Below are 19,397 nucleotides of genomic sequence, written 5' to 3'. Positions count from 1 at the left end.
CTAAAGACGCAAACAAAATCGACATGGCCACGCAGGGCCAGTAGAGATGGTCAATCAAAGTCCCCTGTTATATATAATGTTTTTAAACTTTTTCATTTCGAAAAAAAAATAGATTAAAAATGTCATTTAAAAAACAATCCGTAGCTATCCGTAGCTTTAGGAGCAAAAATAATTGCAGATTTGCAATATCCACATCCGAATTGGGCAATATCAATTATTTGCGGAAAAGAAATTGTTTCGCAGTGTTATTTTAAGTATGCAAATTATAAGTTAAAAATATTTTTTTTAGTTTCAATATATTACAAATAAGAGAAAACTCTTATTTTTAAAATTTATTTTATGTATATATTCAATTATAGTAAATTAATTTCTTATTTACTAGACAGTGGATTTTATTTTTTTCCTTTTCTAAGTGCAAAAATTTAAAAAGAAACACTTTATAGAACTAATAAAAGCTAAGCGTTTAATTAATATATATTATATTAATAAAATTTCTCATCCTATTCTCAAATAAACGTCTATTTATGCCATAAGTTTTATGAAACCAAATAAAATATGTATGAAAACATTCCATTTTATAGTTTATCATTTCTATTTACATCTGATAAAACTGAAATACGATTTAATAAAAAATGAAAGGAATAAACATTACTAACAACGAATGTTTAGATGCAATTATAAATAAATGATGTGAAAGAAGATTGAGAAAAAGTTTCCCTATTTTTATTGCTTATAGCTGATTCGTGAATGCAATAAATTCTCATACATGAAGATTGAATCATAACAAACGATTGTAGTTACAACGAAATGCTTTTCTTTCTAAAGTATAATGATTGAAATCTATAAAACAGCGGCAGTTCCTGAAATGTACGGAATACAAATAACGTGAGAATAAAGTCGTAAATTTTTAGACCTAACATATATTTTATTGAAGTATGGAAAATATGTTTTACTTTCTTGTTTCTTTGCATTAATAATGCATTTTGCATTAATAAAAATGAGGATTAAGATTATTTCTATCGAAATCTAAATTAGTGATGAATTCAGTTATAAATGTTAGGTAAGAGTAAAACTAACAAAAGTTTATGGACATTTACAGGGTTTTACTTAAAAAAATGATTAGTGCTCAAAACCGGTACAAATATATTTTTTATAAATTTCAGCTAAAAGGCAAAATAACAAGTTTCTGTTATTGTGCAAACTCCAAAGTTTACAACTAAACACAAATCAACACCAGAAAAAAGTTGTTTTCACGCTTGAAATCATTAAAACAGTACAATTACTCATTAGAACAATACAGTTAGTTATTAAAATACTGTCACGAATTTGAAAATATGTGTATAATTTTTATGGATGCTCTTTATTTTGAGGCTAAATATCTCAGACGCAAACTAAATGAGCAGTTTTACTGGAAAATCTGCAAGAAAGTAGTGAAATTGTTACGTAATCTAGAGAGAAAATAACACCTTAAATGTATTTCTTATGTCAAATTCTGTTAGGCGGCATTTTTATCAACTTGGCGATAACCTTGGCGATACTTTCCGACTCTTTTGGAGACAAAATGATCATTCTGCGATATACCAATATTTATGATATCATAGAGTCGTCTAGAATCATGTCGAAAACTTCTGGTTTTCATTGCCAAGCCCATATAAATAGGAGAATGCCTCGCAGAGTAGAGTAGTAGTAATTTGCTTGTGATTGTAGTAGTGTTCTGACCTAAGTTAGCACATTGAACAGTCTGAGGCCGTAAATCATGCGCGTTGTTTTATTACGATGTTATTAGAGCTGAAATTGAGTGCTAGAAATAGCTGTATCTTTTAAAAGTTTCCACCAATAAATTTTTTAAATCTTAATGACTGCCGGGATAGCCTGGTCGGTAGGGCGCTGGGCCCATATCCAAGAGGTCGTGGGTTCGATCCTCGCCGGCCGAAGACTCCCCGTGTAGTAAATGGTGACTGATGCACGTTAAATCTGTCGAGTCTCAAAGTCCTCCATGTTCCCACAACAAATCAATACCTCTGGGGGTACTGATCCAGGAGTTTCCTTGTCTTCTGGATTGGTTCAAAATTACAAGGCTACGGAGTTGAACGTAAGTAGTCGTAAACCCATGAACTTGGGTCGGCTGTTCAACGACGGTTATAAAATAAAAATAAAATCTTAATGACTATTTCATTCATCTCCAATCGAAACGAACCCCTGTGCTGAGTACAATACACTGCAACTTTAGCGCAACTCAACGTCGAACTTGGTTTTAATCTGCGTATTCGTTTTGATTGTAGAAGGTTTGCTAAAATGAAAAAGTAGACTCGCCTGGTAGAGTTCAGACTTATATGATTAAATAAGAAATGTGTATACCGTTTATATCGAATAACTGATGTGCTTGTTCTCATGATAGCATTGAAAATAATTGTAATGTTATGTTACAATGGGATGCTGTAGAAAATAACAACGCGCATTAGTATGAGTTTCAGTATAATTATAACCGTCGTTAAACAACTGACCCAATTTTTGGGATTACGGCTACTAATGTTCAACTTCTTAGCCTTTTAACTTTGAACCAAATCCAGAAGTCAAAGTAATTCCTGGTTCAAGTATTAGGACAAACTAGGCTTAGCGGAGACCTTTTTGAAGGAACTAACCCGCATTTGTGTTACATGGACTGGAAAAACCCTGAAAACCTCCCACGGTTAGCCTCACGGTAACGGGACTCTAGCCCATGATCTGTCAATCACTATGGACATTTTACGTCAGTACTGTGATCAGTGCAAGACGGGTGTGGAATTCATATCGACCAGTCATCTCTAAGATTCGAACCAGGTTCCTCCTAATCGTTTTCTCAATCGTTCACCTAATCGGATAAAATAAATCCTTGAAGGGTATATATCAATATTGGATTTGTGAAGGCTCAAGGTAAGCAAACATTGCAATCGCAAATAAATTCATTGATGAATTGATCAAAGTATTCTAAAAGTAATGACTTGTGGCACTTGCACAGACTCTGAGATGAGTAAAGGTACGTTGCAATACCCAATGCTACTCAATATTGTATTACTTAGTCTTGTTTTGCTCAGGATGCATCTTTCTTAGATCGACTTTATCTTCACATCAATTACTCTCATGTGAACTGGTCAATCAGGTGCACTCTCCTTTTCATCGTTTATTACTCAGCGCAAAATTTGCTACTGCATTTCTAACGCTGTCACACTAGTCCACAGTACATTTAAATAAACCTTATTTTTAAGTTCCTGTCTTTTATTAATTTTAATTTTGTTTGATTTAGCTAAAAACTAAAGTTAAAAAGTTTTTTTATGCGACTTTTCAGAAAAAGAGTTAAAGTAAAATTTTAGTAAAGTATTAATTGAGATATTAAATTTTTTTACAAAAATAATAATTTTTATGAAAACTAAATCAGCTTAAGGTTGATTTTAATCGTATTTCATGGAAGCCAGATTTTACGTACTTAATTTTTGCAACCTTATTTCAAAGTGAATATATATTTATTAAAAGAAAAGAAAGAATTCTTTATTTTCTAAAATTATAAACTGTAAATTGAAAATACATAAACAAAGGAGCTGTTGTTTTTACTTAGTAGCAATTTTAATTTTAATGGAAAGCGAAGAAAAAATTTAAAAAATGGATAAAGAATAAAAAAACTATTAAAAAAATAACATAATCAATGATAAATTATTTTTTTAACTATATTACTTTGCTGATTTTGAAATCAAACGAAGTTGATATATAAGATTTAGATATATCTTTATTTATAAAACACAATGGAAAATATGGAATAAACCACTCCCATAATTTCTAAGCTTACTTTCCTATCCGATAGTAAGTATCCGTTTTATCGACTACAACAAAAGTCAATACATTATATCACAAGTCCAAGAAGTAAAATATTGGATAAATGATTTGTAAGAAGTCTTTCTTTGTCAGTGCATCGAAAACTTATTAATTTCCTTGATTTCCCTTTACGTAGACATTGTTACTTTGTTTTTGTCAAGTGAATTGCTTAAATAGTTTTTAATACTTTCTTGATTTTGTCAAGTGAATTGTTTAAATAGTTTTTAATACGTTCCTGATTTTTTATTACTTTCTTGAGTTTTCAAATTCAAGAGCAGTTTTAAATGAAAATGTTGATTTGGTAAAGTCACAAGGAATTTAAGGTATCCGACTTGTTTCGACAACTTTTTTTTAAATATTAATATAAAACTTCAAAAATAAGCTAGTTTATTTGTTTTATTATCTATAAAAGCTTACAAAACTAGCAAACAAATAAGTATTATTTTTTTAAATGGTTATTTTTAGGTGAAAATAAGGCGTTTTTTGCATGCACTTAACACTGCAAAAATTTCAGATCTCCTAAAACCAAAAATTCATTGAGGATTTTATTTAGAAGGCTATCGACTATGTTTTCAACTATCATCTTAAGAGCAAGTACATACAAGATCGTTTACCAGGAGTTGGCACTTGGCTCCGCCTTCATCACGTGTTATCCGACGATACTATTTCGTTATTTTTGGGAGAAGGATCAATCCTGAACAAGGTTGATATTTGGCGATCGTGTGACAAAATTATTTATTTCGCAATCCATAAAGATTGCGAACTAAATATTTTTTTAACATTAAAAATTTCATAGATTTGATGATATTTCTCTCTTTTAAGTGAATGGTTTTTCTTTTTTGAAGCATTTTGCTACAATATATTTAATGAGCTATAGAGTGACGAAAAGTATTATAGCAGATAATAAAGCGAAGTAAGCGACTGAAAAAGAATCCAATTCACTGTTTGCGTTTGATGCGCTTTAAGGGTTGTCTCGATTTCAAGCACGGAGAAGTTGCTCCTCTTACTCCCGCGCTGAAGTGAACTCTTCGTCCGAGGAGAAGGGCCAAGTGCCAACTCCTTTGAACGAACTATACCTCTTAAATAGGGATCGATGTATTTGAGTGAAGTCGGTAGGGCATATATCAATAATGCTGAAACTGACATTTTTCGATGTATCTATTCTAAGAAACTTATGATATCGCTTTGAGATTTTTTGGGGACATTTTTAATTATTTAAGTTGTATGATGTGATAATGTTTTAGCCCTAACAAGAATACTCTTTAAATTAAAAAATATTTTTGCTCAAAAATGATGAAACTGCTAAAAAAATGTTCTTAGTTCATAATGTTTTTAAAAAAGTTCTGTTAATGTTATGTATTAACAGTTATCACAGTGTAAATATGTATACGTAAATATTCTGTGAAAACAAAACTGAAGTAATCTTGCTTAGATGCTGAGAAAAGGTACACCGAATAAGGTCAGTTTTAGCATTATTGGTATATGCTTTAATGATATGCGACTTCCCTTAAAGAAAAACAACTTTCTAAAAATTTAAACACTGTATAATGAAAAAGGAGATTAAACTTTGTCCTTTAGCCTGCAGTTTATAAGACATGTGAGCTATAATCATAAGCACTCATGAAAAATTTTAGACAATTACTTTAAAATCTACAAGAGATATCGTGTTTAAGGATTTTTTAGGAAAACGCAATTAAAAACTTAAGATCATTAGTCAATCCATTGTTATAACCTTGCACAAAAACTTCTATAATTATGGTAAATAATTAAATTGGTAAATAATACTAACAAAAGTAAAATATTTTTAGAAAGCTAAGAGTACAGGAAAAGTAAATTTATAATACACTCAATTTCAAAAATTTTGCCCAAAATCATGTTTTTGCCCTAATTGTACTGTTACCCTTGAAACTTTGGTTAGGCTGAGATCGCTAAATTTAACTTTGGTAACAGATACCCAGGTTCAACAATGGACAAATGACCAAGGAATTACAGGAAACACTTAACATTTAAAACTAATTTTATTACAACTCTAAATTCTCAGGAAGCATAACTCCAATCATTTCCAAATGCCAACATGGGCACAAATATCTCCAAATTATACACTATTTCAAGTTCCAAAATTTTATACACAAGATTAACCTTTTCAATAAAATGCAATTTTAAAATTCTAAGGCATAACATTCCACTAATCCCAATCAAGAAACACAATTAAGAAATAAAATGCACTCTCATTCTAACTCTACTAAAATCACTTGAAATTTAGATTATGATATCTCTATAACCTGTAATTATGCTTAAGTATCTATGACTCTCCTTAAAATATGTATCTAAACACACAGTAGAAACAGTTTAAAATTTAGGGTAAATTATTCTTCTAAAATGGTATCCAAATCTAAGAGGACATAATTCTTTTTTCATTGCAATTTGTACCGATTACCGAAATTAAACACCATTAACGTCAGTAACAATATGACAATTTCTTACTGTTTATAATTGTTGCCGTGAATGACCTAAATCAAGAGAATGTCGACTTCCACCGGTGAATGTCAACAATCACAAAGTCGCGCTGGTGAATATCTGAAATATTTGTTATATCCGATTTGATATCAATTTATTTACAGATACAGTCGAACTCGTTTATAACGAGCACGGATTTAACGAGAACTCGGATTTACCGAGAGAAACGAGAATTTTTGGTAGGATCAATGTTAAGTCTGTGGAACAGAAGTCGCTTTGAACGAGCAAGACCCGGTTTTAGCGAGCAATATTTTTCTGTCTTGCAATCTTTTTTCTCATCTTTCTAGTCTTTCTGTCTCATCTTTTTTTTAAAATGATAAAGAAATGCGAGGGAAGGGGGTTAGTTGTCATTAAATTAAGAAAAGTATTTAATTAAATTAATTAATGTAATTAAAGTAAGTAAGTATTAATTAAATTTTAAGTAAACTCAATCATTTGACCTCCCAAGCCCCCCCCCCATCTTCTGATTGCACGTCTGTCTTAAGGACCCGTTTATTACGAGCACTCGGATTTAACGAGTACATGTTACGGTCCCTTTGTGCTCGTTATAAACGAGTTCGACTGTATTATATTTACGAGGGTTGCTATTTATATTTCTGGCCTAATAATGAAAAAACAAATATGTAGGATCGAAATCGGTTTTATTGTTTTTCAAAATATTCTCCATGATGATCAATACACTTTTGCATGTATTTGAACCAATTTTCAAAGCACTTTTTCCTGTCCGATTGAGGTAACTCCAAAACATGCCTTTTGAATGCATCAACCGCTTTTTCGGGGGTCGAGAATCGTAATTTATTTTTGATGTGTGGGAATAAGAAGAAGTCATTGGGTGTCAAATCAGGGCTGTACGGTGGATGACCCATCAGTTCGATCTTTCGCTCCGTCAGAAATGCCTTTGTTTGAGTCCATGTGTGAGAGCTCGCATTGTCATGATGAAGAATGATTCGCCTGTTCTTCTGGTTTTTTCGAATTTCTCCGATGACTTCTGGCAAACAAATGGTCGTGTACCATTCAGAATTGACCGTCCTGCGTTGCTCTAACGCCACTGTTGCCACATGACCGTTAATGCCGAAGAAACAGGCAATCATTTGTTTCGATGTGCTTCTTCCTCGAACAACTTTTGTTGGTTTTGCCTCGACTTGGAAGACCCATACAGTTGATTGCTGTGTTGTTTCCGGCTCATACGCATAGATCCATGATTCGTCACTTGTGTAGATGTTATACACAGCCTTTGATGTACCTTTAACGCATTTTTCCAACATTTCCTTGCTCCAATCGACACGAGCCTTTTTTTGAGCGTTTGTCAGATTATGCGGGATCCAACGCGAACCAATTTTTTTTACGCTCAAATGTTCATGCAATTTCTTATTGATGATAGTCATACTAATGTCCAAAGACGCCTCTATCTCACGGTATGTCACATGACGATCTTGCTTTATCAGTTCACGCACAGCATCGATCTTTTCTGGCACAACAACGGATTTTGGACGACCTGCACAGGATTCGTCCTGGATCGAACATCGACCACGATTAAATTCGTTATACCAATTTTTCACAGTGCTGTAGGATGGCGCTTTATCACTGAATAAAGAATTAAGTTCATCGAAGCACTCTTGTCTTGACAATCCACGTCGAAAGTTATGAAAAATAATGGCACGAAAATGTTCACGATTCAATTCCATTTTTTGAAAGAGAAGAACTTTTCAATTTACTGTCAACAACGCAAATAAAGCTATAATGGTAAATCGTCTGCTGAATTAATGTTTAAAAATATCTAACTCTCGATTAAAATCGTCTGCGGTCGCCTAGAAACACTTACTGTTGCCAAGGCCAGAAATATAAATAGCAACCCTCGTATTCGGTATTTTATTGTCCGCTGAGGATGGTTTAGGAGAAACATCAAATCTCGGAGTACTGGTTAAATGCATACTGGACAGTGACATCAAATCAAGTAGGAGCTTAGATTAACATCATAAGATTTTGATATTCAAAAAAACAGATATTGATTTTCGATCTCTATTGAGAAAGCTTTGAATCTATTTCTTGCAAGAATTCTAAAAATATAAATTATGAGTGGCCGTCGTGGAATATCTTAAACATAAATAGAACTTTTTCAAACCATGAACCATAAGATTCAAATATATAAAAAATGACTTGTTTTTTCTTTTGATGGAAAAACAATTTCTATTATAATAAAGTTAATACTTAAATGGCGAAAGCATTTTTAGGGAAGATAAAATAATATACGTTCCATCGTAAAATATTACTCACTTTAAAAAACAAGATTATTAAAACAAAGTGCTTTTTGAGAACAATAATTTAAAATGCTACAAAATGTAGGAATAACTAAGGCCTTGTATGAAACCGAAATTATTAGTATTAATCATTTACCCATTATTAAAATGGTAAAACTAATGTTAGAAAAGAATGCTATATAGATCATGAAGAATGTTTAATTTCAATGAAAACTGCCCAATATATTTCATTGTTAAATATAATGAATATTTAATTTTCACTTTGTCTAGACTGAGAAGATCCATTATGTTTAAGAATAAAAATGTTACCAGTTTAAATGCCACCAATTTTTTGTGATCACTTTCAGGAAGAAAAAATAATTTAAGTGTCAAGCAGAGAAGTACTTCCAAAATGATTTCTTAAAGAAATAAGAAATAAAGTTAAAATAACGTAGAAAATCTATGATCATAAATAGCAGAAAATTGCTGTTATCTATATTACTCAATAAATAAGATAGTAAGTTCTTATCTAATGCGTGTTTTAAGTCAATTTTACTCAAGCTAAAACATCTCTAGTTTGAAAAAAAAATTTAAGATATTATTTTATGTATTTCATAAATATCCAATATTGTATCCAAGAGTTTTGGTCCAAGAGTTTTAATACAGATATTCAAGCATTGTAGATTCATATTTTTCATTCGTTTCTGGCTCTTCAAAGACAAGAAATATTCATTTGTTGGTTTTTTTCCCAATAGTTTCGATGAAATAATGAGTCCAGTTGTATTCGTAACTGCTATCTTATTTCTCGGTTTTCAGGAAGATTAATTGTTATCTTTAGAAAGTAGTTTCTTTGGAAAGTATTTTCTGAAGAAGAGAACAATAGGATTCCTAGTAATATATTTATTCCAACAGAATTCTAATTTGCATTCGACGATACAATATAGTATAGTTACTTAAAATATATTTAAATGTTACTTAAAAATTGTTGATAATTTCCATAAGGATAATCAATTTAAGCTTTCTTGTAAGGAAATCCCAGAGAATTTAAATTATTTTGCATAAAATTCGTGTTGTTCAAAATCTGCTAAATGTGTGTGTCTTAGAATGTTATTGTGTTTTTAAGTTAAAGGTTTTCAACAAATACAGTAGCTTGAAAACATAAGAATTAAATATTAACACTGCAACAATCAAACATTTATGACTCGTACTTTTCATTCCTTACAGGAACTTCATAGAAAGGAAATATTCCTTTTTCGGTTCTTTTCAAGAGATTTCGATGAAATAATGATCCAGGGATGTTATCTTATTTCTCGGTTTCAAGAAATTTCGATTAAGCGTAATCTTAGAAAAGTAGTTTCTTACTAAGAGAATTACATAAATATAATTATTTAAATAGAGTTCTAATTTGCATTTGACTTCGTATTTTCTTAAAATAAATTTTAATGTTAATATTTAAAAATTGTTGCTGATTTCCAAAATGATAACCAATTTTTTGCTTTTTTGTAAGGAAGTTCCAGACAACTCAAATTATTTTGTATCAAATTCGTGTTGCAAAAAAACTGTTAAATGTGTGTGTCCTAGAATGTTATTTTTTTTTTAAGTTCAAGTCTTTCAACAAATACAGTAGTTTGAAAAAATAAGAATTGAATATTGGAACTGCAATAGTGAAAAGTATGAATAACGAATTTTTGATTCATACTTTTCATTCATTACTTCAGAGAAAGGAAATATTCATTTTTCGGTACTTTTCAATTATATTCATACATATTCAATACATTCATTTATATATTCAATCTATCCATTATTTCATTTCTATGAAATAATGATCACAGAGATTGTTACATATTATTATTTTATTACTCGGTTTCCAGAAATTTAAAAGATTAAGTGTTATCTTAAGAAAATAGTTTCTGAATAAGAGAATTCCTATAAAAATATTTCTTCAGTAACATTCTAATTTGCTTTTGATTTTGTAGTTTTTTTAAAAATATATTGATACTGTGAATGTTTTACTGAAATTGCTGTTTGCTTCCATAATGACAACCAATTTATGCTTTTTGTAAGAAAATTCCAGGCAACTAAAAATATTGTTTATCATAAAATCATGTTGTTGAAAACGTGTTAGATATGTTTTTACTCAGGATGCAATGTTTCATGATCCCAAAAAAAAAACTGATCGTAATCGTAAATCGTACAAATAATTATTATTTGTTTCTTTGTTAACGTCTTCAAGAAACTAAAGTAGTAATGAAAAATAAGAATTAAATTTTAATAAAATCAATTCGATTTATTTCTGTTTCATGAAGGAACAGACTTAGGATTAAAACCCAAAGCCACCCGTGCGTTATGGGTTCATTACTGTAAACAGGCATCTCTCTAAGACTATTTTACCACTCCGTATTTAATTTTTTTTTTCTTGGCGTCTATTATTAGATGTTATGCTTTTTCTTCTTCAGGATTTCTTGACCAACCCAGCCACTTTATTTCCTGTACAGTCATAATAATCAGTATTCGTCATCCTCACACAGCAAATTTTTCAATATTCCACTTATGAGAAAGGCACGATCACTCCATGTTCCAATTCTTAAATCCATATTCATGCCAGGTCACCTGGATCGAATCCATTTGGTTTTTACTTTTTAAGATTTCATATTTCAATTTTGTTACTGCTCAAAAAAATAACGTCAGGGGAATTCTTTACAACCACAAAAATTACTTAGCAACCAGGTGTAATAAAAGTCATCAATTCGAAGCGAATAAGTTATCTCCGCTACTTTTACGGATAGAAGGTAGCAAAACCACTAAGCTGTTAAACTTTAACAGGCCAAATGGTCTTATGAAACGGAGAATAGCTTTCAGATAGTTTCATAATGTCATTAAAGGTTTGAAAACATTGAAGCAGGTCTTCTCTCGGCTTTTGAGCAAGGAAGAAGACATGCATTTGACATGCAGACATTTAATAGACTCTGGTTGAAAAAAAAAACTTGCTTTAAGAGCCCTAGTATTTTCCCATCTGGAATGTAACGCCAAAATTTTTCCCATTATATATTGTTGAAGAAAGACAAGCACAGTACATCGTAAAATTTGATGGCAAATGGTATTCTCGATTGTCTCACCAAGTTCTTCAAAGTATTTTAATTGCATCTAATATAATATTATGTATTATATTAGATGCAATTGCCAGCAAATATATAAACGCTGAAATACCCTCAGCAAAACGCATTCGATAAAAAGTCTAGAAATACATGTTAAAGATGCAATAAATCATATCACAATTTGAGCTCTTAACATTCCATTCAGGGTGTGTGGATGAACCATAAAATTCGAAGTAGTAAACCACTTTTTTTGCAGATTTGAATTCTACAGAATAAAGTACCCGATTTTGATTTGAAATTTAAGGCCATTAGGCATTTTATTTTCAGAAAATCAAATGCGACTATTCTTTCTTCTCGATCCGGAATGAAGCTCTTGAAATATTTTCATATCAAGCAATTTATAGCCCAATTTTCATTTTGAGATTGCAGAGGCAAGTTGTTAACAGAAACACTAATATATGTTGCTTGAATTTTGATAATTTTTCTAGAAAGTTTAATTATGAGTTAAAGAAAAGTCTATTTAAGATTTTGAATGTCTCCACTGCCCTACCATCTAGGATGTGAGATTAGGATTGTGGAATTTCGGTTTAGTCGAAACGAGAAACTATACACGAATAAGTACCTTTTTTTCCATTAATTTAGCATTTTCATCTTCTTCTTCTTCATTGGTGCGCCAGCCCAGGGTAGGTCCCACGAGTGTCTTCAGATTTTTGATCAGAGGCATGATTTTTTTTAAAATCTAAGAGGCGTTAAGAAGCGTAAAACTTATTTGCGGATACCTTTTACATAGCTAACTGGTTTAAGTTATTTTCATAAAATGCGATCATAAAATACTTAAATACATTACATAATAATTAAATGTGCAAATTTTTTTAGCATTTTTACATGAAAAAAATCTTTTTTCTTTGCAGGTACATTGCTGTAACGCAACCAATCAAGTATTCGAAGCATAAAAATACGAGCAGAGTTCTTTTGACAATTGCTGGTGTTTGGTTAATTTCAGCAGGTATTGGATCTCCAATTGTGCTTGGTTTAAACACATCTCCCGAAAGAACACCGGAGCTTTGTATTTTTTATAGCTCAGATTTCATCATCCTTTCTTCCATTGGCTCATTTTATATACCATGTTTCATCATGATATTTCTATATTATAAAATTTTTAAGGTATGATTTTTTTTTTAATTTTGTTCTTGCAAAAGGTACTTCTTAATTTAAAAACCATGTGATCCGTATGATTTTCCTCCCTTTTTTCATAATTTTCTTACATTAAAAATTATTTTATTTAAAATTGGATTGGAAAATTTAAACATATAAAGCAAACGAGTTATACAGTGAGCAAAAAAATAAAACGGTCCACCCTGAATAACTTCTGATCAAATAATAAGATCTTCATGTTCGAGGATCCAATCTTAATAGTTTAAGAGGGTGACCTAAAATATGCTAATTTATTAACCCAGAAGATAATTTAAGTTACAAAATCAGACACAAATACTTATTTTCTCTGAATAAACATACCTTTTTTTACGACGGATGAGGATTTTATTTGACCCTCAAAATATCGGAAGAAGCCGCAATCTGAGAAATATTGTCCAAATAGTTTGGTCAGGAGAGCGATCCAAAGCTATGTCCCCTTAATAGTAAGTTTTCTTTGTGCGTATTTTGCCATATTTCGAGAGACTTATAAGAAGAATTGAAAAAATTTTGCACACTAATATTTTTTTTTTAATTTAATAATAATCGAAGAAATTTTAAATTGTAAGGTATGCACTTTTTCACATCATTTTAAAGAAATAAACTTTGCATGGCAAAATAAAAAAAATTGAATGAAATTGGTCGAATAGTTCCAGAAGTCGTATTTCCAGAAATTGTAAGAAAAAAGAAGTCAGAAAATGTACCTTTTTGTGTCTGGCTTTGAAACTTAAGACATCGTCTGTGCTAATTAATTAGCGTGTTTGAGGTCACCCCCTTTAACCATATAGATCGAGTCCTAGAGCGTAAGGATCCAATCATTAGATTAAAAGTTATTCAGAATGGTCCATTTATTTTTGCGCGCTGTACCCCAAGCTTTAAAGATGGCATGCTTTCCCCAAACTATAACTTAGTATTATTTCTCGATAGAAATATTACAAATTTCCAAAATTTACACAAGATTTTAGAACAATACCCTGATATATAGTATATATCTATTTTGTTGTTTTTCATGTGAAAAATGTTATCAAAGAAGATTTCTACTAAACGTTATGAAAAACAATACTCATTATCAAACGTTGTTCCATGCTCTTCAAATAAAAATTATTTAACGTGGGAGTATTTAAGCAAAATTGTCAGAAAGATACTTTATTGAATTGCTGACTTTAGCAAATCAGCAAAAATAGTTGTATGTAAAAATATAGGGGTTTCACATGAATCAAACTTAAAAATTAAATTTATTTAATGGTTGCATAAAAATTTAAAGACTTTGATAAACATAAATTTTCTTTGTCTTAAGTGTATCTTAAAAATTATTAATCAAATTTTTTTTCTAGATTTTAAGTTAATCATTACAAATAAATTTAATGAAATAAAATACATTTCAGTTACAATAACATTCAAATACAGCGACTCAATCATTCATACTTAAGTACATTAATATTTATTTATCATTTCTTATGTCATGCTCAAACAAAGGAGATCATGTACTTCATAGTTATGTAATTTCTAAACTACAGAGTGCTTATTAGTTGCTGTTAAGTAGAACCACTTTTCTAACACTGTCAAAGTACTTCACGTGCTGAGATCACTTCTCAGTCTTAAGTACATTTTTCTATCCGTTAACTGTGACATTAACACGATTATGATACCAGTTTTCGAAAGTCATTTGGAAACTGAATTAGCACCATCTAATCAATCATTTTTTATTTTGTTCATTTGTTAACTATTATGGATAATCTTTGATCTGAAGCAATCTAAGTGATTTCGTGCCTTAACTTTTCTTTCTTTCGATTTCAACTTCACAATATGCCAATGAATAATAAAATAAAGTTGATATAAATTCTTTTGTATTCAAAGTCAAGTATAAACTTGTATTATTTATTTAATAAGTAATGAATTTTCCTTGATTAAAAAAACTGAAAATTGGCATCAATTTCAGAATAGTTATGTAATTAAAAAATATTTAAAATGGACGAAATAGCTTTTGCAGTGGTTTAAGAATCTTACATACATTTTCAGCAAATTTTTAGTTGAGTAACATAATTTAGTTTTCTTTTCAAAATTCCTTAAAAGTTAAACTTTTAATGAAATGACTAAGCAAGTTGGAAAAAAAAAACAATTTTAGAGCTTAATGCTATTTTAAGTGACATTTTAAAAATCGTTCGTTTTCTGATTTTAATAAATGATGTGGTTAATCATGAATACATTGGTTGTCTTTAAATAATGTGGTTTACAATGAAAATATATGAGTTTTTTATAAACTGATAAGCTGGTATTTATATTTTTCCCAAACCGAATTTCTTTTATTCTACCTAAAAGATCATTTATTATAGTTTCTCGACATAGTTTAAATTTTTCAAAATTCTCTTAAAATGCTCTTAAAATTAAACGTGCATATATAAACTCACATTACTTTTGAAAATTATAATAATAACGATGCAGTCAGTTATTAGGAAAGACAACCTTCAGATAAATAAAAGGAATAAAAAAGATTAAAATTAAATATTAGCCTACGTAAAGACTAATAATAAATAGAGTATATATTAACTGCAATTTTTAATGTAATCGTATTTATTTTAGAAAAGATGATAATAACCCAGTTTATATTTAAAAGCTGGTTCAGAATCACTTAAACGAAAACTAAACACATTCCAGGCAAGTATAACATTAAGATTAAATTACATAAGTAAGAAGATCTTTTACGAGTTGAACAAACTATTTGACGCTTTCTAATCTCGCAATTTCAAATAGAAAACATTTATCTTTTAATTAAACATTCATCTGGGTAGCATTTAATGTTTCGATATATTAACGATGTCGTTTTATTTAAAATATTAAGTTGCATTTATCAATGTGCGCATTCTTTATATCTCTTTTTTATGAGTGGTGATAAAAGTGGTGATAAAAGTGGAAAACAACACTGGGGAACGAATTTTTTTTTGCATTTATAGAAATTTTTGATCTCGACTAATGCGAGAGTGTTGATTTCAAATCAGAAATTAGTTTTGTCCTAAAGCTACATATTCTTTTTTAAAATGACTTATTTAGTCTATTTTTGTCGAAATGCAGAAGTTTAAAAACGTTATGTATAACAGAGAGTCGCATAAATGTTGCGATAAACTTCCATAAGAGTTAAGGAACATGATCAGGATTAAAATTGAGGTATTTGGCTCGTGGCTCTTTCCTATTATAACCTGTTCAGAAACACATGAAGAAACAGTTTGTTATGGAGAAGCGTCCCTATAGGCGTATGACGACTTTTTCGAGCATTGGTTCTTATGCAGTTTTAATTGTAATTATATGCCCTAAAACCCCTGGAAGTTTGATGCAACATCTACTTGACTCCCTGTTATATATAGCGTTTTAAATCTCTTACGTTTCAACAAAAAATAGATTAAAAATGTCATTGAAAAAACTGTATCTTTTGGTGAGAAATGATTGCGTGTTTGATATCAACGATACAAAAAATATCTAAGACCTGTAAAATCTCATGCAACAGAAAAAGGAAATAGATCCGCAGTGTAGTATTAAAGGAACTCTTGAATTGAATAACTTTTCTTGAATAAATGCAATTTTAAACTGAACAGTAGTTTCAATTAAAATTACAAATGCTTTTTTTCCCCTCATATTTCAGGCTATACACGCGAGGGCGAAGAAAAACAAACTAAGGCAAACGAATTCTGAGTCCGGTGGAGCCAGGAGTAACGAAAGTGCAAGTTTGACAAACGATCCACCGGCAACCATCTCCAAACGTCAGGAAGGAGAGAATCAGGTGACAACATGTCTTCAAGTCGTCATAGAAAAAGATGGCTTCACTACAAACACGGGCAGTGGCAGCCAAGATGATGAATACGATGAGGACACAATTGGTGAGGACAATTTTCGGCACGAAGCCGCTGTCAAGGGTGCATCTGCCATGTTGCTAAGTGCTTTTATGACAGAAACAATCAGGATTGAGATTCCCATTAATGGAAACACCGATTCTGGTTACGGGACTTCTCATGTCGAGCATGAGACACAGTTCGCTTCGATGGTGGAACATGATTCACCGAACCATGACGGAAAGGGGGGATACCAAACGAAAAAATTCGGACAGCAGAAAAAAAATGGTGTCTCCAAGAGAAACGAAGGTAGTGACATTTCCGGTGGGATAAGGAAGAAGTCTAGATTTAATTTAGGCAGAAGACACAAGAGTAGCAGGAAAAAAAGGGAAAAAGCTTCTGCTAAGAGAGAAAGGAAAGCGACTAAGACACTGGCGATCGTATTGGGTGAGTAGAGATATTTCAATTGATATCTGGGTGTTTTCAATCTGTTCTTTTAGGTTTATGATATTTCTGTATTCAATTTGAAATAGACAAGATTTTTTTAAAAAAAATATTCCTCAAATGGTTTTATAACTTGTTTTGAAAAGAAAAAATTTATAGAATCTCATCAGGTGAACGAAATTTTGTCCCATTTATACAAATACTCGATCTTGCTTTATTCGGGTGTGGGGATTTCAAATCTGAAATTTTGTTTTTCTTCTTGAAAGTATAGATTTTTGAAGGAAATTGTTAGCTTATATTTTGCAGCAATGTACAAGTTTAGAAACATTATTTGTACCAGAACGGCTCGTAAGCGTTGCGATATACTTCTAGAGGAGTTAGGGTACATCATCAGGTACATCATCAGGTACATCATCAGGCAGGAGTAAATCTCCGATACTATATGTTCAAAAGCACATGAAGAAAGAGTTCATAGTAGGGGAAGCATCCCTAGCCGAGTATGACGACATTGCGGTCATGGTTTAGTACCCTTTTTAATCCTAATAGTGCATCCTAACTAGTTCATTTTAACTAAAAATAAGTTAAATACCTCATTTATAAAAAACTATCTTAAACAGAGATACCAATAGCCGATTTGTCGTGCATTTAAAATTTGTCTATTTAAAATTCGATTAAAAATTATATAATCGAATTAGTATTTGAAAGATGTTTAAAATTGATGTTTAAAATTTAATTTCCCAGGAGCTATTCCACCGATTCTACTCACAATTTATATTTTGCCATGTAAAATTACATACTTTAAAATTGCGTAAATATTGCATACTTTACAATTCAAAATTATCGAGTATTATTAAATAAAATAAAAATAATAAATATTTATTAAATGAATTCACTTTAAATTTCTTAATTCGCTTACTCGCTTATTCGATTAATTCGCTTACAAATTTCTCGAGACATGGCGCAATGCGCAAAAATTAAAATTAACCTTAAGGGGTTCAAACTTTGGATTGCTCTCCTGACCAAACTATAGAGACCATATTTCTCAGATTGGGGCTGCGTCCTATATTTTAAGGGTCAGAAATTCGAATCCGTTAAAAAAAGGCATTTTTATTCGGAGAAAGCACGTTTTGATTTAATAACATGAAGTATCATCGTCACTTATTAATTAGCATATTTGAGATCACCTCCTCAAACTTTTAAGATTGAGTCCTAGAACAGGAAGATCCGACGATTAGATCAAAAAGTTATTGCGTTTGGTTCATTTTTTATTTTGTGTGCTGTAAAACATTTCAGGCATAGGTTCCTATGCTGATGATGTGCCTTAACTCCCCTAGAAGCTTGTCACAACATTTGTGCGACCCCTTGTTATATGTATGTAACGTTTTTAAGTTTGTACATTTCGACAAAAATAGACTAAAAATATAATTTTAAAATGTATCAGTAACTTTAGAAGGGAACTTTTTTTTTCAGGCTCAAAATCCGTACTCCCGAACTAAGCAAGATCAGAAATTTACATAAATGAAGCGAAATTTTTTTTCTCGAGGGCTGTAAAACTTTTTTTTTCTTACAATTTGGACGAAAAGCTTATCTAACGATTCCAAATAAATTGAAATAATGCATACCTTATAAAAAATATCAAACTATCTAAGATATTTTAAGAGGTATCAATAAAATCCTCATTCAACCTTTTCAACGGTCTATATATTTTAAGGGACAATCGTCAAAAAATAGCAAAATTATTTCTTTACGACGTTTTTATTGGTTGCGGAAAAAAAATATTTTTCTAAATGATTAATATCTAAAATGGAAATGTTTTTTATATAATATCCAACTGTTTTTATTTTGTCAAAAGAAAGCATCCTTTGGTTCAAAGCATTTGAATCGAAATATTAGTGATATGCAATAATTATTAATCAAACATTAATTATCAAATAAGAAATGCATATCTCACACAAATAATTATTTTAATGCCTGATTAATAATCATTTATTGCTCAATGACGGGCGAAAAAAAGAAGAAAAAAATCCTGATAACTTTTATTCCGTCATTATCTTAACTAAATTAAGCATTTCCTTTTCTTGCAAACAGTTTCTCTTATTCCGAATGTTTGCATAGTTACGATACTTCTTTCCTAAATAGAATTTTATTGCTTTTACCTTGGAATTTCTTAATGTGTTTTTCCGGCCTTTTGTTATAAAAAAAGAAAATGTTTTAGGAAAATAAGCGTATTATAATAGGTTTTTCCT

General features: G+C 30.6%; 1 protein-coding gene across 2 annotated transcripts in view; it reads left to right on the top strand.

Moving 5' to 3' along the window:
- LOC107456822 (dopamine D2-like receptor) overlaps positions 1-19,397 on the top strand; it is a 457,990-nt gene that overhangs the window by 432,153 nt on the left and 6,440 nt on the right. For both annotated transcript variants that reach the window (XM_071180681.1, XM_071180682.1), the window contains 2 exons: positions 12,607-12,859; positions 16,521-17,154. In XM_071180681.1, coding sequence (XP_071036782.1) covers positions 12,607-12,859; positions 16,521-17,154 — 887 coding nt within the window. The remainder of the gene's footprint in view (positions 1-12,606; positions 12,860-16,520; positions 17,155-19,397) is intronic.

This window comes from Parasteatoda tepidariorum, chromosome 8, assembly GCF_982258835.1.
Source record: "Parasteatoda tepidariorum strain Cologne lab strain chromosome 8, Ptep-v5.0, whole genome shotgun sequence".
Classification (NCBI taxonomy): Eukaryota; Metazoa; Arthropoda; class Arachnida; order Araneae; family Theridiidae; genus Parasteatoda; species Parasteatoda tepidariorum.
Note: the sequence above shows the minus strand (reverse complement) of the source record. Positions and strands in the feature narration are given on the sequence as shown.